General features: G+C 54.8%; 1 protein-coding gene across 8 annotated transcripts; it reads right to left on the bottom strand.

Moving 5' to 3' along the window:
- Positions 1-511: 511 nt before the first annotated feature.
- Positions 512-22,042, bottom strand: ST6GALNAC6 (ST6 N-acetylgalactosaminide alpha-2,6-sialyltransferase 6). 8 transcript variants are annotated; one of them, XM_008169261.4, is made up of 8 exons: positions 21,904-22,042; positions 21,120-21,369; positions 20,349-20,506; positions 16,521-16,585; positions 9,401-9,580; positions 7,974-8,371; positions 6,381-6,488; positions 5,516-6,278 (listed from the first exon to the last, which is right to left on the bottom strand). In XM_008169261.4, exons 4-8 carry the CDS (start codon positions 16,533-16,535, stop codon positions 6,089-6,091), a joined length of 891 nt encoding a protein of 296 aa, XP_008167483.1. In that variant the 5' UTR covers positions 16,536-16,585; positions 20,349-20,506; positions 21,120-21,369; positions 21,904-22,042; the 3' UTR covers positions 5,516-6,088. The 8 variants fall into 8 exon arrangements, 6 of the variants coding, with proteins under 6 accessions (XP_008167483.1, XP_008167482.1, XP_008167484.1 ...); XM_008169260.4 differs by having other exon boundaries at positions 20,349-20,443; XR_010593742.1 differs by lacking the exons at positions 20,349-20,506; positions 21,120-21,369 and adding an exon at positions 512-1,237 and having other exon boundaries at positions 5,415-6,278; positions 21,904-22,031.
- Positions 22,043-23,319: the final 1,277 nt, after the last annotated feature.

Below are 23,319 nucleotides of genomic sequence, written 5' to 3'. Positions count from 1 at the left end.
TCAAATTTTGCCAGGGCCCTGGCTTTTTCTCTCTCTATTTATCTAGCGCCCATCACCAATGTATCCGGACAACTCCCCACTATTAATAGATGTATCCTCACAATGCACTTGAATGACAGGGGAGGAGTATGAGCCCCATGGCAAACTCACAGGGAGATTAGGGGCTTTCCCCATAAGACCTTTCTTCCTTCCACTCTCCCCACTGTCCTAGCAGGCACAGAGAGGGCACTGCTGTTGGGAACCTCCCACCACTGACCACGGTGCTGGCCTCTGCTTTTCAGAAGCATTCACACTGGAGACCTAGAGAGAACTACATGGGAAAGAAGCTCACAGTATTATACAACCCGCTCAAGCACTGCTGGGGGAAAGTTCACAGTGCTGGCGAGTGAGAGGGCATAAAACACTTGAATGAACCAAGTCCGTTCCATTGTTACCAGCAGACATCGCTAGAGCAGCCTCTCTCTGAGGCCTTGGAACGACACAAGAGCCAAATCCACAGAAACATGGCGGCTAAGAGCATAGCAATATTTATTCCCTTACAAATCGTTACAAAACATTCACCCTTTGCTGATTTGACAGACAATCCCAGGTACAGGGGGTCACTAGTAACACAGCTCAAGGCTACCAGATGTGTTATGCTGACATTTCACAGCAGCTCATGAGAATCTGGGCCTTCATGCTGAGTGAGGGGACCTGCAGTCAGAGAGGGCCTGGCCCAGAGCGACCGTTCTCCTTTAGCCTGGGCCTTCTAGTACTTTGAACCCCTTAAAGGGGCTCTGGCAGGTAGTCTAGGCTCAACAACGAACACTTTTACGTTGGTATAATCTAACCAGGCTATAATAAACCTTTGCACACCATGCCTGTGAGGATCTCACACAGCCAATTAAGCCTCACAATGCCCCTGTGAGCTCGATTACTATCATGACTCCCATTTGACCGATGGGAAACTGAGGCACAGGGAGGCTGCACTGCAATTCAGCGGCAGCGTCAAGAACAGAATCCAGGAGTCCTGTCGGGCTGCGTTTGAACATAAGCCACTGGATTCTTAGTGCCCCGTGTGTTTGGTTTTTTAAATCCATGACTCCACGGCTGAAAAATTGATTTAAAAAAAAAGCCAGTAGTCACTATCTGTGGATCTACAAGCAAAACATCATGTTCCTCTGGCTGCCTGCACAGCAGCAGGAGCAAATGAACAAATGCTTCCCCCAGTGCTGCTGTGACACCATCCGTGCAGCTCCTGTACAAAAAAGGATGTTGTGGTCAGATAAGGTGCCACAGAGGTTAATGCTGCTGTTAAATCAAGAGGCAGTGTCGAGATCCATTCAAAACACTGGAAAATGTCCCCGCTTGCCAGCTGCGAAAGGATGGAACTGGGAGGGGAAGAAATTGCATTGCCAAGTTCTTCCACAGCCCAAGCAATGGAGAGCGGTGGGGAAAAAAGCAAACCTCAGCACCCCCTTTATTTGCATTGCTAGTTATTTTTATAGCAAACGTCTCACATTAAATGGTACAACCACATGCTGTTATGTTACCATCCAGGTTTTTACATCACACGTTCTATTCAGATTCCATTTATAGTTCATAAAGGGTTAATAACTGATTAACAGATGTTCTCATAAATGGCTAATCCATTGTTATTAGAGAGTCTAATGGGTTGCTTATAACCAGGGTTCATTACCATACATATGCCTTCTACTGATGTGCTTCTAATTCATGCTACTCGTGTTCGTAACAGGCTTCTATTCATCATTTATTAACCCTTTATAAATGCTACTTTATATTCACGAGTGACTGATTTTGAGAGGAGCTACTCGGCCGAGCGACTTGACAGTTCTGTTCAAAGGACCATTCGCGGAGTGGTTTAAACAGATCAGAAGCACAGAAGAGCAGCAGAGAGAAAATCAAACCAAAAGAGGACCAACCCTATTTCCTTTACTGCATGCTACAGAACCCTATCGGGTTTTGCAGAATTTGCCAGTACAGGACAACATGTACGGCTGGGCTTTCCAAAGGGTCCGAAACACATGAGGGGAGCAAGGCACCTAACAGCATTCGATCCCTAAGGCCTGGCCTGGCACCCACGGGTGCTGAGCACCCATGACTCCCAGTGATGTAGATGGGGGTCAGACTGGCAAGCTGACATCGGTGGAGCTGCAGGTACCAGGCACCCAGCTGGGTTTGCCTCTAAGCCTCCACATCTCACCCTGCTTCTTGTGAAGTGGTTTTTAAAATATATTAACATAACCATTTTAGGAAACCAATACAAATACAAGGACGGGGGGGGGAACCCACTCCCCCCCCCCCCGAAAACATCTCAACAGTGTCGCTTTGAACACCCCCGAAGGTCCTGGCTATGGTGGGGAAGTAGCAGCTCCATAGCCTTCATGCGGAAGGGTAGCCTGTACGTCTCCACTGGCTGTGGAGTCTTTCCCAAAGCTACATCGTCTAGGGTGGCAGTGATGTTTAGAATAGGCACCATGGTGCCCAGCGAGGTCCCAGCTGGTGACACATCGCTGGGCACAGTTTGCTTCCTGTGTCCTGAATATCAGGGGTCACATGATGCTCAGTCACACGGGTGTAAATCCAGAGCATCTCCATTGACTGTAGAAACCAAGAGCAAAGTTTGTTCATGTCAGTGGACATAGATTTGGCTGATCTTCTGCGGGGTGGGGGGAAAAAGGCATTTCCTCCACCAAGGGACATTTGTAAGTTTCAAGGTCCCCTTCCCACCTCCTTGCCATCCCGCTCCTGCATGTGCTCCCCGATATCAGCCATGATCAAGACAACTGCACAAGAATCATTCCCACCTGTGGGTGTCAGAGTAAGGGGGAGGGATCTGCTCCCAGCTCACACAGCCACGCTACAATTCCACTCCAGGGCTGCGTGGAGTATCTCTCTGCTGCAGGGAGGTGTGCCCCCATTCAACCCCCAGAGGTGGAGCACCCCGCTGATGGTCTTTCCTCCATCACGTCTACCAGTCACTCCCTGGCTTTCAAAGAAAACGCTGCTGTATTCTGACCTCATTTACTCTGGTTCAGCCTGAGCAGGGGGGCTGCCGATTCACACTGGTGGACATGGGATCAGAGTCAGGGCCCTGCGCTGTAACCAGTTCACAGTCAGGTTACTCCAGGGCCCAGTCCTGCAGCCCTGCCCCAGACAAAAGTCCCACTGGTTGCAGAGGGGAGTTTTGCTTGAGTGAGGATCTGGCCCACCGTGTTTTGGGCTGTTACTATAAAAGACTGCAGTATGTTTTTAATTTTTTTTGGTAACTTGGAGATTTTCAGCAGCTATTGCTGAGGACTAGGGAAGGGCAAAATCCAACCTGGTGGGTGACTAGAAAGCAGTTGATGGCTCCAAGCTGAAGTGCATTTTTCATGCAGTCCCTGACTTGCTGGGGAAGGCAGAGAGGGAACATGACCATGAGAAACGGCAGAGGTGGGCTGGGGATATGAGAGCAGGACAGAGGGAGAGTGTGGGAGTAAACACAAGGGGCCCAAATCTATTAATCTAAATCCATGATTCTGCATTGCCTACACCTTGTCATTTAAGAGCAGGTTGGACAAACACCTGTCAGGGATGGTCTAAATAATATTTAGTCCTGCCTTGAGTGCAGGGGACTGGACCAGTTGACCTCTCGAGGTCCCTTCCAGGCCTATGATTCCCCCCAGAACAGAGTAACTCCAAACCATAACAGGAGCATTTCACACCCACTCTACCCTGAGGCAACAGGGATCAAGCCTAAGGCTGCATCTACACTAAGAACAGAGCCATGTTTGACACCCACACACGGTCCCCTCAGCTGTGCACGTACCCAGAAGAAGCCGTGTTCAGCAAGCACGGAGCGGAGACCCCTGCCATGCCGTCATGATCAGTGCTTGCTATCGAGTCTCAGGGCCTTGATTTAAGGAGCTCTCAGTATCCTGGCAGTGGCAGGGATCAGAGGCAGCCAGGCAGAACAGCGATCAGACAGACAGAACATGGGAGGCAGCTGAAAAGTGCACAGCTCCTTGTAAGTCAATTCCCGCCGCCCCTGGTTTGAGATGCTGAGGGTATAATTTCCACTTCCACAGTATTGCTGCCCTCTCTTACCACATGGCCACTTGCTCTCCCTGTGCAGACGTGTTATTGGCACGTGGAGAGACGCAAGAGGGGTGTGTGTGTGTGTGTGGGGGGGGTGCCAATGGTACCAGAAGCAGCAGCAGGAAAGCACATTCAAGAGGAACGGCCCTGAAAATGATCTGGAGAAGCCATGCAGAGTGAGCCTAGCAAATGGCACTGCCCCTTGGGCACCAGCAGGGAGCGCCATTGCCACACGCTGAGACAGGCCAGGCAGTGAGTGCACCAGCAGTTGCAAGGTCTCTGCAGGGCAGCTGCAAGGACACGAAAGCAGGAGGTGCAGCCATGCAGCTGGGGGTGGTCACTGCTGTGTCCTGTCTAGGAGTGGAGGAGGCGTTGCAGCCCACGTGGACAGAGCTTGGGGTGTGTGTGTGGGAAGTGGGGAGTCTTAAATAAACCCCAACCCCAGGCCTCCCAGCCCAGTGAGGGCAGCCAGCGTGGCCATGTGACCCCAAATCGTGATTTCACAAGTGGGGTTAAAGGAGGGCAGTGACCAGCTGCCAGCCAGCGGAAGACAGCAAACGCCCTGGCATGCGGCTCTCAGACTGGGCAGCTGGTGATGCCAGGAAGAAGCCATGTCCAGGGCAGCTGGTGATGCCAAAACAAGAGGCGGAGCAGAGGGACCTCCCCACCCCCTGCCCAGTGCCCTCTACAGCTGGGAAAAAACAAAGTCCTGTAGGCGTCGGTGCCCTTTTGAGACTGATACCCCCTTGTCTCCTAACACACCTCCTAATGATTGTCACACACACACCCCTCAGTGCCTCGCAGCGACTGTGACAACCTCCATACCTCCCAGCAACTGTGACATACACACCCCTCAATACCTCCCAGTGCCTAACACACACACCCCTCAGTGCCTCGCAACTCTAACACACACACACATCACCCTCAATACCTCCCAGTGCCTAACACACACACCCCTCAGTGCCTCGCAACTCTAACACACACACACATCACCCTCAATACCTCCCAGTGCCTAACACACACACCCCTCAGTGCCTCGCAACTGTAACACACACACACATCACTCTCAATGCCTCCCAGTGACCGTGACACCTCCCCTCCCCCCCCCCAAAAACCCCTCCCAGTGACCATGACGCTCCCCAACACAACACCCCTCCCACACTCCACAGGGCATCCCTGTCTTAAGCAGCCACACAAGGGATCAACCCCAGGCAGGAGGGCAGAGAGCTCTCAGGGGAGAGCGGGCTCTGTCATTGTCACGTATGGGGGTCAGTGCTTGGACAGCCTGTTTAAATGTGTCTCATGCCCCCTCCCGAGCCCTGCCTCAGACCCACCTGAGAAGTCTACGCCCCTGAGGCTGGTCTCTTATAGGCCTCACTGGAAACCTGGAGACGCAGGCGGCAGTTTTCCAAGGCAGAGGCTGCCTGGGGCAGGGTTGCACTGTACAGTCAATACAGCCTCAGTATTGAACTGAGCCTAGCGGAGCTGAGAGGGTTACAGTCCTCCCACCTCGGAAATACATTCTCCAGAAGCCAAGAGAGGCGAGACCAGAGCCGCCGCCCAGAGCACTAAGAAGGGGTCAGCTGTTCCATCTGGGCAGCCAGGGATTGTTCCCACTCACTCTTGGGCCTCTGAGCTGATCGCCAGCGGGGGAGTGAGGTGACCTCAAAGCAGGGAGCCAGCGAAGTGCACTAGGTGTGTGGCCGGTGCGGGGGAAGGGGACACCATGAATCCAGCAGTGCCCGGTGCGTAGCAGCCCTCCCTGGGCCTTGGGACTGCAAGTCAGGTCACTGGCACCATCCCAATCCCTTCCTCCCCTCACCCAGTCCTTCTGGCCCTGGACAGTGAACCGGGGCAGCCTGTGGTGCGGGGCCTCCTCCCTCAGAGCCCAGCATGGCTCACAGGGTTAATCCAAGAGATGTTTTCCCTTCCAGGTGGAGTTATCCCACTACTGGCACCAGCTGCTGGGTCGGGCACTCGAATGGCTCCATGTCTCCTCGGGGAGCCCCTAGTCCCAGGCCGGGTGGGAGAAGGTGATGTTGTAGAGGCTGGCCCAGCTGGCAAAGACCCGTTTCTCCGTGATGAAGCGGTGGTGGTTGCCCTTGTGGCTGCGCTCATTGTGGATGTAGGTGGTGCACTCGTCCGGTCCCTTGGGCTCGTAGTAGTGATATGCCATCTTGCCAGGCTGAGGTCTCCTGCTGTGGAGGACAGAGTTACAGGTTGAGCCGCTGGGGCGCTGCCAGCCGATGGCCGAGTGCTGGAATCCCAGGAGGGGCACCTGGTGGGAGTTGGGTTCTTACCTGCAGTAGTTAGGGGGGACCATCCCGTAAACATGCACCTTGTCACACAGCTCCACGGCGATCACCATGGTGAACCAGCCTGTGCTCAGCCAAGACCGGGACTTCTCCCTGCAAGACGGGGAATGGCAGGGGGCCGGCAGAAGGAGGGGGGAGAGAGAGAGAACAAGAAGAGGTGATGGAGAGAGAGACAGAGAACAAGAAGAGGAGGGGGATGCCAGGGGAAGAGTGATGAAGGAAAGGAGTGTAGGATGGAGGGGGGGAGTACAGGGAGTGACCAGTTAGGAGAAGGTGGGAGGACATAGAATTATTTTGATTCTCCCATTTGATTCCCCCATCCCCACCCCATTTCTGCTCTCCCGAGGCTCCCCATCACCTGAGCAGCCTGGCTCCCCCTTCCCAGCTAGGGACCAGGATGTACTGCCAGGCAGGTGAGTGGCTCCAGAGGGCAGCATGGCCTCTTTTCATGGGTGTGCATCGCGAGACAGCCCAAGTCATCGGCATTGCAGCAGGGGCAGACAATAGGGATGGGCTGGCCAGCAAGGCTGGGGCTCCAGTCACCAGGCATGAGAATGGTACTCCTGGGGGAATTCTGCACCACTGCGCAATGCAGAATTTTGCAGAAATTAACGTTCTGCGTGCAGAATTTCCTTTCCCCCACAGAAATGGGATGCAATGCTGCTAGCTGCCACTAGGGGCCACTGGACCCACCAGAGCCCAGTTTGCACATAGAAGACACTGCAGGGGGGAAGGAAGGGAGTTTGAGGGTTCCTGGCAGCTGCAGCTCCCAGCATGCCCTGAGGAAGGAGAGGGCGGCCCGCAGGAAACTCCATGCAAGCCTGGGATGGATCATAGAATCATAGAATATCAGTGTTGGAAGGGACCTCAGGAGGTCATCTAGTCCAACCCCCTGCTCAAAGCAGGACCAATTCCCAACTAAATCATCCCAGCCAGGGCTTTGTCAAGCCTGACCTTAAAAACCTCTAAGGTTGGAGATTCCACCACCTCCCTAGGTAACCCATTCCAGCGCTTCACCATCCTCCTAGTGAAATAGTTTTTCCTAATATCCAACCTAGACCTCCCCCACTGCAAATTGAGACCATTACTCCTTGTTCTGTCTTGGAGCATCAGGCTGTTTCTCCCTCTGGATCCCTGGGTGGGGGGGAGCAGGTGTCTGGGCTGGGGGGGCCACGGCTGGGCTGTATATATATATATATATATATGTGTGTGTGTGTGTGTAGGGGGGTATATGGGCAAGGGGGGGGCCTGCAGCAGGGCTCTGGGGGGGAGGGGTTGTGGGTGTCTGGCCCCCTGTCTGGGCTCGGGGGGCAGAGAAACAGGAACTGGGTTGTCATAGGGGTTTCTTTAACTCTCTGCTCCTGGGGGAATTTCTGTGTGTGTCTATAACGATACAGACATACTTGCTGACAGGTATTTTGAAATAAATGACCCAAACAATTGAAACTGGCGTGATTATGCAGTAGTGTTCTGACAAATAAAGTTTGCAGAATTTTAAAATACTGTGTGCAGGATTTGTAATTTGTGAGCACAGAATGCCGCCCCCCGGAGTAGAATGGGAATGGGGCTCCAAGGTACCTGTCCTTCCCGGTCTCTCCCCGGAACAAGTCGTCAAACTGCTTCATGCGCCCGGGGGAGACCACGTAGGCCGACATGTTGGGGAAGGACATGCTGACGTGCTGGAGGATCTTGAGCAAGCTCTTCTGCATCTTGCTGGGCGGCCCCCAGAAGATGAGGATGGTCTCCGGGGTCTTGTTGACGAACTCCTGCGGCTTCTTCAGCACCCTGTAGACGCTGGAGTGAGCCACCACCCGGACCGTGGTCTTGTTGCCCACGTCTGCCTCATAGCCGGTGGTGGGGGCGTCGTTCATGCGGAGGACGCACTCCGATTGGTCGATCTCCGAGCCCAGTTTGCTCCCCAGCAGGTGGCTGGAGCTGGTGATGATCACACACTGGTGGCAATGGGAATTCAGGGACTGGGGAAGAAACCATCATTAGCCAGGACCCTGTGGCCAACTAAGATCTCCCCACCATCACGACCCCGTGCGCCTTCCCAGCTTAGAACGCCCAGGCAACGGCGAGAACAGAACCGAGACCCTTCTCCTCCAAAGACACTGGCCCCTGCCACTTGAGCTATCAGGGGTTCCCTCTAAGGTGACAGGAAATGGGGTTGTTTTTCGGGTACGGCACTGGGCTGGGACTCAGGAGATCTGGGGTCAATTCTTGGTTCTGTCACAGACTCCCTGGGTGACCCTGGGCGGTCACAATCTCTCCGTTCCCAGTCTGTGAAATGAAGCCAGGAACACTTCCTTTGTCTATTTAGACTGGAAGCTTTTTGGAGTAGCAACCATCTATGTGGATGCACAGCACCTAGCACAATGGGATTCAGATCGGAGAGCATTACGGGCACTGAAATACCGGCGCTCTGGGTCACAGTTCTGACTCCACACTCACTAGCTAGTTCACTACCATGCTGATAAGCACCTTCCATCCGAGGAGACCAACCTGCTTACCAGACATTCCTGAACGAACCCTCTGCGCATGCCTGGGAATTACTGCCCCCATTTCACAGACGGGCAAACCAGGGCACAGAGGGGCCAAGTGACTTGCCAAGGGCCAGTTAGTGAGCCGGAAGCAGAGTTGGTAACAGAGTCCAGAAGACCCGATTCCCGGTCCCTTGCTCTCAGCAATGGGTGGTGCTTCCATAATAGAAACACAAAGGTCCACTCTCCAGCTGAGAAGCTGCAATTTGTATCATGTCACCGCTGCTCCACCAACTCCAACTGGGCAGGGTGCAGCCGTACGGAGGCCAGGAAAGCAGTGGCCCTTCATGCTTCTAATGCACCAGCATGCTATCGCGCGGCTCCCCCCCAGCGAGCTATAATCCAGCCCTTCCTTCCCAGTGTAAAACACCTGCTGGCCACAGCCCAGACACCCGGGAGCCAGTCTGCGACGTGACCACAAGGGAGCGCCCCAGGGCTCACCCGAGGTGGGCTGCGCCGTACCTTGTTTCCGTAGACGGGGAGGTATCCACTTTTCACCCCCCATTTCTTGAGGTTGGGGGGACGGTGGGATTTCCCTCGCAGGGCAGTGTAGTGAAAAACTTCGTTCCCACTGTTCGAGCTGTAGATGATCAGCAGCATGATCAAAGCAAAGAGAACCACGAAGATTGCAGTGCGCTGGCCCTGGGGGCGGGAAGGGAGAGAGCGGGACTGAGACAGTGCAGCGTCTCCAAGTGCCCTGCCTTTCCGAAGGGCAGCCGAGGGGACCGGCAAAGCTTCTGCAATGGTCTCCGGATAAATGACTGAGAGACCACGGGCCTAACCCTCATGAGCCTCATTCTTTCCCCCTCCTCCCTTACCTTGCCATGAGCAGCAGCCGGGCAGGATTCCAGCCTACAGCTCCCACGAGCCTCAGATTTTAGGTGCCCAACTTAAAATACCCTGTGTGTGATTTTTGGAAGCACTGAGCCCCTCTGACTGTCAGGCCGCAGGTCTTCCACATTGCCCCCTTCCCCCCCGCTCCAAATCAGTGGTGGTTGGAAAACGTGGCTCTCCGTCCCAGGGGAGAAGGGGCATCTCCCAGAGCTCTCTAGCGCCCCCTCTGTCTGTGACATCAGAGATCCCTGCAGCTAACACCACAGCAAAGGGCTCCAGAAGCTCAAACACCCCCATGCTCTTTGACAGGCAGCTACGGCCAATTCCCCCCTCCCCAAGCTCTGCTGTGACACACAGAGGGATGTCAAGGGAGAGTCCGGCAACGGGCAGCTTTTTAAAGGAATATTCGGCAGGCTTTAATGGGACATTACCTACCCCAAGCCCAGATGCACCGGGAAGCCAGAGGCTGCTTTAAGCACCGTACCATTATTTATCATGGCCAGCAGTTGGTCAAGTTTTTGCCTCCACACGCTGGCTTTGTTTGGGATGTGGCAGCACAGAGACGAGGAATGAAAGGGTTAATTGTGCGTTGCGGGGTGGGGGTGATGGTGGTGGGCGTGCAGGTCTGCAAGGGGCTGGAATTGAGGAGAGCTGGTGGTGCCGGGTGGATGCAGCCCCAAGTGGAGCAATGAGCATGCGCAGGCTGGGGGAGCAGAGGTAGGGTGACCAGATGTCCCGATTTTATAGGGACAGTCCCAATTTTTGGGTCTTTTTCTTATATAGGATCCTATTACCCCCCACCCCCTGTCCTGATTTTTTACACTTGCTGTCTGGTCACCCTAAGCAGAGGAGAGGCCTGGGCTGTGGCTTGTCCCTGGTTAAATGGGAAGATCCCAGCAGGGAGGCCAGCTAAGGAGACAGCTGTGCAAAGAGACGGGCCCTGCAGTTTCCAGTGTGCTGGCTCCATTGTAGCAGGCCCAGTCGCATCAGAGCTTTCATCACAAACTCCATGGAAAGGGCGGGGACCTTATTGTGAAGGTATTGATCACAGCGAGTGGATGGGATCCCCCCGCCACACACACACACACCCACACCCACACCCCCACACCTTAAAATAAACCACATCTCACAGAGCCAGACAGAGATAGAGGGAATCTTGCTGACTTTGAGTTTATGACATTATCCTGCCCTCAAATTAGAAGGATTCAGACACTCGCGCCTTCCTATAACCACCACCATGCTTTACCCTGGTCTACTCGACCTAGCCCCTGGTGTAGGCGCACCTAGGTCGATGGAGAAATGCTTCCACTGACCTAACTACCGCCGCTCAGGGAGGTGGAGTTCCTACTGTGACAGAAAAACCCCTCTGCTGCTGTGGGATGCGTCTACACTGCAGGGTTATGCCGCGGTAGCCCCCCTAGTGCAAACAAGCCCTTACACAGTGCCTTTCATTGGGGGACTTCAAAGCCCCTTTCAGAAGTGGCCAAATGTTACCATTTTACACGGGGAAAAACTGAGGCACAGAAACTCCTATTAGGCAAGTCCGTGGCAGAGCTGGGCGCAGAACCCAGCAGTCCTGATTCCCAGCTCTGGGTGCTAACCATTAGTCAATGCTACCCGAGGCAGAGGGGCCAAGAGTCAGTGCTTGTAAAGGGACTTTCCTAGAGAACGCTGCCAGGACCTCCAACAACGTATTATTCTAGTGTGGCTACTGCCCCTCCCTTTCAGCTCCATTACCACTTCTTTTTCCTACTCTAGTTTTCTAGCCTCCTCCTTTTCTATTTGTATTTCTAGCCTTACTTTCCTACCTTTGGGGTTCCTAGTTTCTTTGGCCATTTTATAAAATTGCATTTGTTTTCCTTAGTTGGATATGGGGGGGCGGGGTCAGGGAGCACAGTCAGTCTGATGCACTCTTGTTGGCCTAACGTTTCTACAGACAAGATTCTTCTGCATGTTTTTTTCTCCACTATTCAGTGTAGGAGTGAATTCTTCTCATAATCATCTCTTCATGCCCTGGTGCTCTCCCATGTGTCTGTCATACCCACCTGCCGCCTCTCATCGCACGCTTCGAATACAAACGGTCAGGGGCAGAGACTGTCTTTTTGTTACACCTGTGTCAAACACCTACCACAAGGAGACCCTGCTCTCCGATTGGGGCCCCTAGCCATGACCTTAAACCAAATAATTTCTGCATGGATGGAACCAATTGCAGGACAGGGATCTTAGCTGTTAGTTTGGTCTATGCAGGAGTAAACTCTTGTTGAATTGGACGCATAGACGTTAGCTGTGTTTACGAAATCTAATGCAAGCAGAAAAGTGGGTTTTTCTTTTCAATTCAATGAAAACAAGTGGATTTAAAAACCAACAATTAAACGTGCTCCCCCCCAGAACCATGAGCACAAACAACATTATGCCAGTTCCCAGAATTGAAACAAAAGTGAAGCTGACCAGGCTGGCTTCACCATCCAAGTTCTGTGAAAGGCAAAAAAAAAAAAAAAAAAAAAAAAAAAAGTGAAACAGCATCTGAAACAGAGACGAGTGAGCTCTTCAAAGGTCCAGGGTTATGTTATTAGCGAAAGAGGAAAGGACGCTGGTTTTCAAAGGCAGCACATGCCCCTGCCTCCTCCCCGCCAGTTATACCCTGTGCAGGGCAGGATGTGGGACTATGAAGCGTTCAATATTGGACTAACTCTGCTCCCAATGGTAATGCCCACTGGCTTCCCTGGCAGCCGTTAGGCTAGTGTTGAACCCTTCGTTATGCTGACCTGTTGTTCTCTCTCATATTTCTCTAATACCTTCTGATCACCAGGGCTACGTGCATTGAATCTTGGCTTCCTCTCTCCCAGCTCTGTGTGTCTGTGTCCTCCCCCCTCTGTCCCCTGGGCAATCTGCCACAGACCCTGCCTGCAGATCACCCCAAGCTCATTTATTTCACCTGGTCTATTTGTCAGTGTTTCTTGGGCCCTCTCCCCTCAGTACCTCCTTCCTCATGCGAGCTGGGAAGCCTGTGGGTGGGGGTGCCTGGTAGTTATTGGGTTCCTCCTTGTGCCAGATTTGTGGGAACTGCCTGGCTATGCGGATGCTTTATATTCTAGGCCTCCCATTTGGTTGATACTGTACAGTGCTTACAGGTGCCTTGTAAACAGATGACTTCGATAATCCACGGGAGTCAGAAAGCACAGCACACCGCCTCAATCTCTGCGCGCCAGTGACTTCTCTTGTTTGGGCTCCTTTTTGTTGACACTAAAGTCTGTCTTGTTGATTTAACCATAAGTCAGCCAAGAAAGAGAGAGTGAATTCCTTGAAAGGTCAGGAGAGGATGAGAAGAGACAGCTGCTGTGCAGCTGGTCAGTGAGTACTAAAGTTCAGACCTAATGTTCTTTCTCTGGCATCACTCGGCTGATTTCATCTATTTTTTAAAAACTAAATAAACCACCAGGATGCACCAAACTGTGCACAAGCTCCGTGGGTAGCAGCACGATCCTATTTCCTGTACCCTTGTCCTCGCCCCCTCCTCCCCATTCTCTCCTTCAGGGCCCAATCCAAAGCCCACTGAAGTCAATGGAAAGAATTTTTAGATCAGATCCCGTTTGGCACTCTGATGTATCCTAGCACAAATTCAACGGTAAACTCTTTGGGACAGGGCCCGATGACACCTAGCACAGCAGGGCCTCTAGGGCACTTCAGAAAAATGCCAATAACAAACAACAACAACAGGCCTGACTCAGCCAAAATTCCTCTTGAAGCAGACAGGAGCATTGCCCGTGCAAGGAGTGCACTGAGATACCCAAGTGACGAGGGCTGACTGGAAAGATGGAGAGAGAGATGGAATAAAAACCCTGAGAGCACCTTCATAATTTGGCCTGGAATAAGACACTGGGGAAGTTTAAGCTAGGTCTTATCTGGCTTTTCTCTTCCTCTCTTAGGCTCACTAAAATGCTATTGTTCACACTCACAACAACCTCACAGCCACGATTCAGCATTCTTCATCAGTCACCACTAGATCATGCATCAGAAACACCCTTTCAACCTGTCACGCAAAACATCAGTGCTCAACATGGAGGAAAGAGAACACCAACTGCTTTTGTGTGTGGGGAAAAAAACCAGACAACTCACCCTCCAGACCCTTAGATCCTGGATTGCATTACGGCAGGAAGTCATATAATTCCCTGTTGGAATAGGAGGCCTCATCTTTAGGCAAAAGTCCCACGGACTGCAGGAGCAGGCCCCAGGCCCCTTCCTTGACTGGAAACGAACAAAGGCTAATAGGCTATGGAGCAGCACAGGGACCCAATAGCCCAGCAGGCTATTAGCAACCTTCCAGCTGCCTTCCGCGCCAGGAACCTCAGATGGATGTAAGCCAAGATTGCGTTTTCTCCTCCCTCGGAGTTAATTTGTTTTCAGAGAGACTGAACCAGGGCAAACACTCCTGGGTGTGGTTTATTCACTTCCCTGCCCTCTTTCCAGTGAAAGCTCAGCTGGATTTCATGGTGCATTTGAAACCAGGGCAGCCCCCTAATCTGGAGCTGGCAGCTAATGAAACCCAGCTCCCACAACAGGGCAGATGCAGGTTACCTGACTACTATTTCACCATGACTTCAGGGTACAAAGATTTGATGTGAACTCCACTACTTGGTGTGCCTGATCTTCTGGAGAGGAAAACCACTAAGACACATCTTTTCTGTGTGGCCTCATCTGCACAGCACTTCACAAACATGAGTTAGTTAGTCCTCATACCAGGCTTGAGAACAGAATCAGTGACATTATCCCTGTTTTACCAATGGGGAAACGGAGGCACTGAGCTCTTTGGGATAGGGGCTGAGCCTATGGGCAGCACCCAGCACAATTGGGGTGCTGAGCCCAACTGGGGCTTCTGAGGGCTACTGTAATTAGCATTAAATAACCAAATAATAAGAGGTTAAGGCCAATCTTTTCAAAGGTGGCCACTGGGTTTGGGTGTTTAACCTGAGTCACCGTGGGCCTGATTTGTAGAAGGGTGGAGCACCTGCAGCTCCAGCCGAAGCCAACGGGAGCTGTGGGCGCTCATCGGCACTGAGCAACAGACCCTGCGTGTCTCGAGTTGGAGCTGGACACCCAAAGCAAGAGGCTGATTTTGTAGATGTTGGCTTTAATGACTGTCCAAGGTCATGACTGGGATTAAAACCCAAGGGCCCTATTCTCCCACTGCAGGACACAAGGTCCCACTGGACCTCAGGGAGAGTTTCTCCCACCCCATAGCCGCGGGGCTGCCTGGGACCCAAAGCAGTTTTCAGACTGCTATCACTAGTGGGCAGAATACAGGAAAACAGACGCAGATTAACATACACGGTTCTGATGGAGCACAGGGCGGGGCTGGCTGGGAGAGAATCATCCTGAATGTCAATGGAGTTCCACCAGAGCTGGGCTGGCCAGCGACTTACTGGTGTGGGGAGTGGGGGAAGTGGTGACGGGGAGAGGTGGGGTGGGTAACGATGTCCGGAGCAGTCCAGGAGAGGAGGGCAGGGGCGGAGTAAGAGACGAACGCTGGAAGGCTTGGAGAGAAAGGTCAGAGCTGGGGAACCTAAAACCAGGCAAGACTCCGCCACTTCCCAGTTTAGTCACAAATCTAAAGCTCTGGCCAGGCTCCCCAAGGCCCAGAGATTTTTAGTGAGCCCCAGAGGCTCCCACTGTCTCAAGCAAGAGTCCTCCCCACGCACGCTAAGCAAGAGCTCCAGAGTCCTCTCACATCTCCCGTGAGATTCCCCTGTGCCACATGGGAACCTGGGCTGAAAGAGTCTTCTGGAAACCAAGCAGAGTCCCCCCAGTTCTGCCCTGACTTGAGGTAAAGTCTGGAGGTTTCTCTTGAGACTGGATCTGCTCAGATGCCCCCTGGGCCTCTGACCACAGGCTGGGACCCTCTCCCCAGGAGTCTGGTCCTCTGGTGAGATTTCTGCTACCTCCTGCTTCCATCAAGGCTGGAATGAACCACCCGGCGTTGCTGCAACTCCCTCTTTCAAGACCCCGGAGGACAGGGCAGGAGGTCATGGTTCAGTCAGGGCTGGCTTTCCCCAGTCCCGACTGACAGGCTTGTCCGAGCAGCCTGAGGAGCAAGGAACACCTACCGCTGGCTCCCTCTGTGACCTGGGGCTAGGTGGGTTTATCGGGGTTGTTTTTAAATCGCGTACAGCCACAGGGTCTAGATGCCACGCTCCGAGGGTTAAGCACAGCGATTATGTACAGAGCTGCCCTGAACCCAGAGCACAAGCTGCCACTGCTGCACGGAAACGAAACCTAAGCCAGTAAAAAAATCACATTAACCCCCAACGCTGTGCCGGGCAGGTCAGTGAACCAGCTCTGGTAGATGGCCGAGCAGAGGGGAGGAGAGAGCCCAGCCATCACCACCACTGACCCACAGCGAGAGCCTCCTGATCATACTCCCATATCAAAGGTGCTAGGAGATCCCGGCAAAGCCTTGCTCAGCTCCCGGAACTGCCACCAGCTGTTCCAATCCCTGGGCCAGCTAATGGGTCAGCCCTGAGCTGGAATGGGTGAAAAGTGTTTAGAAAACTATTTAACCTCTGGCTTCAGCTTCCTCCATCTGTGAGGTGGGGAGAACATCATCCAGCTTTCAGGGCTGTGTTGAGGACTGACTCGTCCATGCCAGAATGCCCTGAAGACGCAAAGCGCTTGGACCCAGTAGGCAGGAGGTTCCATGAGACCCTCCGAGGGCTGGGAGATGGATGCTCAGGACAAGGACAGCGGGACTTACCGTGTTGTTACTCATGTCTCTCTGCCAGCCTTAGTGCAGAGCCTTCATCAGCATAACTCGAGCACCTGCACAGAACCACAGAGGCATGGTCACTCTCTGAACTACCCGCTCCCTTCCTCGAATACAAGTCCATGGCTACCAATCTCCACCCCATTATGCTCCGACCTGCATGACAGCACAGCCCAAACCTGCCCCAAACACATCAGGCTGGGCTGGGTGCACCTACAGGGCTGAACGCACCACGTTGCTGCATGGTGCTCTCCTGGCCCGAGCCAAAGCCCAGCGAAGTCAGTGCAAGTCTTTCCATGGACCGCAAAGAGCTTTGAATCAAGCCCTCTGGCACCATGCTGCCTTCCCGGATGTGCAACATCTGCCCGGCCACGTATCACAGCTCAGGGCCTTCTCTGAACAGCTCAATTTTGGATGTCGCTATTTCTCCCCAACCCCCTTATTTTGGTCCTTCATCTCCCTCAACCTGGGCTCTGCACCTAAATGGCCCTTTTCATGCACCTTGCTCCCAGGCTGTCTTCTCCCTTCTGGCTCCATCTCCCAAGCGCAGCCAGGTCCAAAGATGGAGTACAGAGTCCTCTGACCTGAGTGTGGGTCTCCCACTCTCCCCTCCCGCTGGGAAGCATCCCCTCCTCCTACACCCTTTAATTGAAGCAGGGGAGGTGCAGGGGAACCACGCCACTGGGTGAAAGCTCAGTCACTTTTCTAAAGCGTAAGTCGGCCATGTGTTTAGTGCTCCTCAGACAGACAGCCCCGTCAGCCCGGAACGGCTGCTGGTCACAGAGAGATCTCCCAGGAGGAAGAAAAGCAAGCGATGGTTTGTCAACTGGATTAGCCATACGTAACATCAGCTTACATAATGGGTCATTACAGCGAAGGACAGCAGTTACAGCGGGGGTCTGGGAGCTAGGACTCCTGGGTCCTATCCCTGGTCAAGTCACTGGATCTCCTGGACTTCAGTTGCCCCATTTGTAAACTGGGGAAAACAATAATATCTGCCACAAGATGGGGGGGGGGAAGGGTTGAGAGACTTAATTTCATTAGTTAATGTTTGTAAAGGGCTTTGCGATGCCCTTAGAGGGAAGGCCCAAGAGATGGGTCAAATATTCCTCTGCCTGGCGATCCGGCGTGGATCTTCCAAACCCCGGGGGGTCATGAGTCAGCTGCAACTCTCCTTCCTCAGCTAGCGCTGGAGAAGTGAGCTCAAGTTCAAACCCAGTGTTTGTATAGCAAGGTCTTGTGCTAGGGCAGCTTGGCAGACTCATCAGTCTCCTCCTCACAGGCTCATTCCCTGGCAGGGAGGTGGAGGGAGGGGTCTCCTAAGGCAGACCTCAGCATAAGCATGCCTCCCACCCCCTGGCTTATTACTGCATGAACCTGCAGGCTGGTTAAGCTTTCGGAGGAGATTATTTTCCTGCCCAGAAAGCTCAGTGAAATCCATTCAAACAAATACCCGATCAAGGGACATAAACCGGCTGGGGGACACTGTTTACCCATGATCGCGTCAACCCAACCTCTAAGGGGATTGCACTCTCCAGAGATACAAAATCCCATTAAAGCAAACGGCGCAAAGGCAGCCGGCCACCTCTCAGAGGGCTCACGCTGGGTTTTACATGGGTGGAGGGGAAGGGCTGGCTGGGTCACGGAGAGAGGGAGCTTTTCACAGCCACCTCCCCAGCCTGAATCCAGCCTAGGCTGATGGGGACTTCAAGCTGGTGCCATTTGATGGCTCTTTGGTGGCCTGTGTGAAATGAAGGCGCTAGGTTAGGACGTTTAAGTCCCACCCAGCTCCGCCACTGGGCGAGTCAGTCGGTTTCCCTGTGTCTCAGCTCCCCGATCTGTAACTGGGAGATAAGAGCCCCGAACAGGGGTGCTGTGAGGACAAATACATGAACAATTGTGAGGCCCTCAAGCCCTCTGGTAATGGGGGCCATGCATGTACAACAGACAGTCAGTTTGGTCTGTCTCAGCCCAGTCCTTGGTGGACAGGTGCCTGCATCATTAACTCCATCCCCACAACTGGCACACCACAGCTCCCTTTGCTGGCAGGCTCAGTCCGGAGGCTGCGTGAATAGGGCAGGAGGACTGATCTCCCCTCTCCCCACTAGCAGGGGTCCCCTCCAGCTCAGAAGAGAGAGGTGGGGGAAGGTGTCACCATTGATGTACCTCAGTCTGGGAGAAGGGTCTTTGATCTATCCCCAGCACAGGCAGTAGCAGGGCAAGTTTCCTCCCCACTCCCCTGCCAATGGGCCAAAGTCCTGGAAAAACCAAAGCAGCAGATGGCGCAATCTGACAGCGACCTCTTTGCTGAGACCAGCTACAGATGGGGATGCCTGTGCAATAGGAACTGGGCTGAGAACCTAACAACTCGTTTCACAGAAGGGCTCCCAGCTCACACCAGCCCCTTTGTGAACAATGAAGCCCTAAAGAGTATATTCTTTTCCCTCCCACGCTAACGTGTGCACGTGGACACACACACTCTGCAGGGATCTACCGTTCCACAGCTGCTCCATACCAAGCACAGACCCAACCAATTGTTTTTTAAGTCCTCATTAGTGAGTCACTGCAATTTTCCCTCTTCAGTACTTAGCATGATTGGAAAAAATCCTCTTTCCTCACTGCCTTGGGAAGGCTGGGAAATAACACCCACCCACACCCACACCCACGTTAATCTCACACAGCCTGGGAGCCCCGACCACAGAGATGACTCAAGGGGGCTTCCTTGTAACTCTGTCCTGTGCAGTCATTGCTGGGGAAAGGAGCCAGAGGGACAGCCTGGCAAATGCTCTCTGATGGCTTTTGGGCTAGGATCACAGGGATCACCTAGGAGGCCAAAGGCGGCTCTGCGCACCTCTGACCCAGACAGTCGCAGCGTGTGTGGCATGGCTGACAGTGGGACGGGTAGGGGAAAAGGACAGCAGAGAGGAACCCATACAGATGTCAGCCTGCGCTGAACTGGGGCTGCCCCTACACCGGTCCTCTGGAAAGAAAAGTGTGTGGGGTGGAAAAGGTTAAGCTGACCCAGGACCAGCCTCACAAACAGTGTCCTGGATGAACTTATATTTTGGCACCCCAGCTGCCTTCCCAGCCCTTCCCCTTGGCCCCTCCTGCCCTCCCAGCCATCCCCTGCATCACCCCTGCCCACACTGCCTCCCTGGGTTTCCCCCGAGCTCCCTCCCACAGCCTCACACCCAGGCCCACCTGCTCCTTGCCACGCTGTCCCCCCATAAGGCTAGCCCTGGGCCCTGCCTGCTGTCCGGGCGTTTGCAAGTGCAGCGGTGGGGGGGAAAGAGCCAACCAATTTGCAGAGTGAGGAGACGGGACTAGGAGCTGGGCTGGGAAACCAGGTGGGGCAGCGAGCAGGGAGCCTTCGATTGGGAGCAGGGGCTCCGGCCATGCCGGACCCTGCTGGCAGCAAGAGGGAGCCCGAGCCCCAGGGCTTTGACCACAGATCCCCCCTGACCAGTGCCCTGGACAATCGCCCCCCACCCCCCCCCGCCCAAGGCCGGCCCTGGCTGGCACCCATGCAAGAGTGAGCCACAACGGTGCCATCAGCGCTCCCCAAGCACTGCCAGCCCTGCTCAGCTCCAGAAGAGGAGGATGGGGCCTGGTCAGACTCTGTGTGCACCGGTAGTGCTTTGAGACTGGCAAAGCTCATCCTCCCCAAAGCTTCCCAGACCCCCAACGAAGGCATAATGCAACCTGCAACCTACATCTATCACCTGGATGTCTCCACTCCCTCCTCCTCCTGGCTCCCCTACCCATCCTGGAGTCCACAATATCCCCCCTCGGCTGGCGCGGGAAGCCGTCCGTTCTCACCGAGCACGATTCATCCTCTTTAACGCTCAGCCTCCCAACTACACCGAGTCCGTTTGCGCCTTCATCACTCTCCTCTCCGGGCCTCGCCTGAATAGCTGAGGGGCGGGGAGAGAATGTTTCGTGTGTGGGGAAGTAAAAAGGCAAAGGCGGATAATGTTCTGCGTGGGTGGGAGGAGGATGGAGGCAGAGGGAGAGAAGCAGGGAATCATCACTTGGGTTGGAAAGCAGCTCTGGGAGGTTATTACCGCTCATCTCCCCCCACCCCCCATCCTCTGCATGGTGGCAGGACAAATACCCTCTCCCTGGCTGGCCCCCGAACAGGTGGGTGGCTTAGTTTGAGCTTTGAATTTCCCCAGAGCAGGTGATGGCACAAGGGGTGCTAAAATGAGAGAGAGGGAGGGGAGGAGAGCAAACAGCCAGGGGAAGGAAGATGCACAAATGCTCAGGGCTCCCCCAAGGGCAGTGATTCAGCACCCCCAGCCCATCCAGCAGCACAGAGCTCCGAACACAGCAAGTGCTAGGAGTCTGTGAAGTCAGTGGGCTAACTCCCCACACCCCTCCTCTGCTTGCCTCTGGGCTGCACTATCGCGTGCTGTCTAGTTCCCGATGCCCTATTCGCCCAGCAGCTCCAGAGTCCTCCCCACTAGGAATTTCACCGACAAATCCCTAGTGATCAGGACCTATGTGCACATCTGGCCTGCTGAAGTGCAAACCTGGAGGATGGGTCCCAGATCAGAGAGGGAGGCCGCATGAAGTTTCTCCTTTTCTTACCTGGGCGAGACCTTTCATCTGAGGAAAGCGGAGAGCCTGGCCGGCCTGGGGGGTCTCTCCTCCTTGCCTTCGCCCCCTTCCAAGGGACTGTGAGAGGGCCCCAGCTCCCACTGGCAGGCTGCCCTTCCATCTTGAGGCTCACTCGGTCACATCTCTGCCCCCGCCAGGGCCCTGCCCCAGGGGAGGGCTGATCCGATCTGCCCTCTGCAACCTCCTAGAGTGAAAATCCCAACCAGCTGCCCGCTTCTGCCTGGGGAAACCAGAGTGAAACGAGCGTCACTGCTAATCCGCCGGTATCACAGAAATACTCGTCTCTGGCTAAACTGGGGCAGCGCACGACGCCTCTGCCCAGGGAGAGCCGGAATCAATCCCACTGATCCGCCACTCACCCCTGGGGCCTGAGCCTGCCTCGGGCAGAGCCCTGCGCACTCGTGCAAATCACTATCACACGGCCAAGCCTGTCACCAGCGCCTGGCGCCCAGCACCACCAGGCACAGACCCCGGGCGGCACCCACCCCTCTGTGCCCCCGGGGGCAGCCCCTGGGGCTAACGCCTCCCTGCCCAGCCCCGTTCCCACTCGGTGGCGCGGTCTGAACACACCCCGAACCCCTAACCCCGGCAGATGCGGCCCATCCCGGGGTGTATCTGCAGACGGACCCAGGGCCAAGGAAGGGTCTCTCCCCGCCCAGCCAACTTCTCCGCCGCCCGGCCGAGGGGCGCCTCCACCCCGCTGCCCGTCCGCATCGCCGGGGCCCTGCCGGGCGCACGGGGATGCGCCGCTCACCTCGCTCCGCTGCGGGCTCGGCCAGCCCCGGGCGCGCGGAGGAGCCCCTAGCGCGGGCACGCTGCCCTGCCGGGGACCCGGGAGCGCGGCGCCTGCAGCCCCCGCGCGGCCACCTGCTCCCTGCACGGCGGCGCGCCCGAGTCCTAGCGCGCGCCCGCTTCCCTCCCCAGCCGCGTTCGCGCGGCGTGGGAAAGGGGGGGTCCGAGCGCCCCCCACCGGCTGCCGGGAGCGCGCGTGCGCTGCGGACTCTGCCGTGGAGACACACGCCGGCCGGCCAGTGCTGGGGGAAAGGCGCGGGCAGGTCCTGGAGATGCAGCCAGCATGGCTCTGCACCCTGCCCTCGGGGGATCTCAAAGCGCTGGGCCAAACCCTGCCCCCCGTGCTCGGACTCCCCACTGAGGTCAAGCGGAGTGCTCAGCAGGAGAAGGTTCATAGCGCCCATGTTGCAGCTGGGGAAACCGAGGCACAGGGAGGTTAAGTGACTTGTTCAGGTTTCACAGCCAGTCAGTGAGGGAGCTGAGACTAGACCCCAAGAGTCCTGGGCACCCCAGTGCCTGGCTGTAACCATTAGACTACACTTCTTCTGCACAAATCATAGTACCGAGATGGAGAAGTGTATTTCCTGCGGCTGGGAAGCTATTGCACGGGCAGCACCAGGGCACAGAGTCTCGGGGGCAGGTGGGATTCTGGTCCTGTGAATCCATCTTTATCTAGCCAGAGGCAGGAGCAATGGCTCCCAGGGTGGTAAGTGGGTCTGAAGGCCTCTCTTCATTGGTGTTTTAGGTTGTCAGGAGGTTATTTTACAGGCTCTATCATAGGGGCTGGAACTAGGGGTGCAGGGGTGCTGCTGCACCCCCTGGCTTGGAGCAGTTTCCATTATATCCAGGGTTTACAGTTTGGTTCAATGGCTCTCAGTCCCCCCCCCCCCACCACCACTACAATAGTTGTTCCAGCATCCCGGGACTCTGTTTGTGCAGAGCCAGCTGTCAAGCAACAACTGCACGGCGAGTTACTGCAGCGGTAGAGTGGGTCAGCTCCAGACATCAGTCCGCCTAACAAAGGAACATGGTCCTACCTGTGAGCCGGGTTGTGTTGTAAAACCAAGGAAACAGGCATACAAAGTGGGCGGGTGGGCCCAGGTGTGGGATCTGGACCCCGCTTCTGCTCCGCCTCCCCCATCCCAAAATGTAGCGGGGGAGCCACTTTGCCTAGGGATCCCACTGGCAAAAGAGGAAGGCTGGTTTCAAGATAAATAACATGTGTGATGTTCATCCTGCCCGTCTGGTCTCCGCCCCAGCGGAGCACAGCGCAGCCCTGCGCCTGCCTGGTATGGAATGGCCCCATGTGGCAATCGGGCTCCTTAACCCTAGCTGCCATGTCACATGTTTGTATGTTCGCCTTGGTTACCGCCTGCGC

Source organism: Chrysemys picta, chromosome 18 (genome assembly GCF_011386835.1).
Source record: "Chrysemys picta bellii isolate R12L10 chromosome 18, ASM1138683v2, whole genome shotgun sequence".
NCBI classification, from domain to species: Eukaryota; Metazoa; Chordata; order Testudines; family Emydidae; genus Chrysemys; species Chrysemys picta.
This window is presented reverse-complemented; position numbering and strand designations above follow the sequence as displayed.

Bases quoted from the DNA above. Each gene is read 5' to 3' on its own strand.
- ST6GALNAC6 (XM_042854181.2), bottom strand. From the start codon at position 13,963: ATGAGGCCTCCTATTCCAACAGGGAATTATATGACTTCCTGCCGTAAT. The intron at 9,581-13,888 runs GTGAGTTGTCTG...TCCCGCCCCCAG, and splicing joins AGGATCTAAGGGTCTGGAGG to GGCCAGCGCACTGCAATCTT. The intron at 8,372-9,400 runs GTACGGCGCAGC...TTTCTTCCCCAG, and splicing joins TCCCCGTCTACGGAAACAAG to TCCCTGAATTCCCATTGCCA.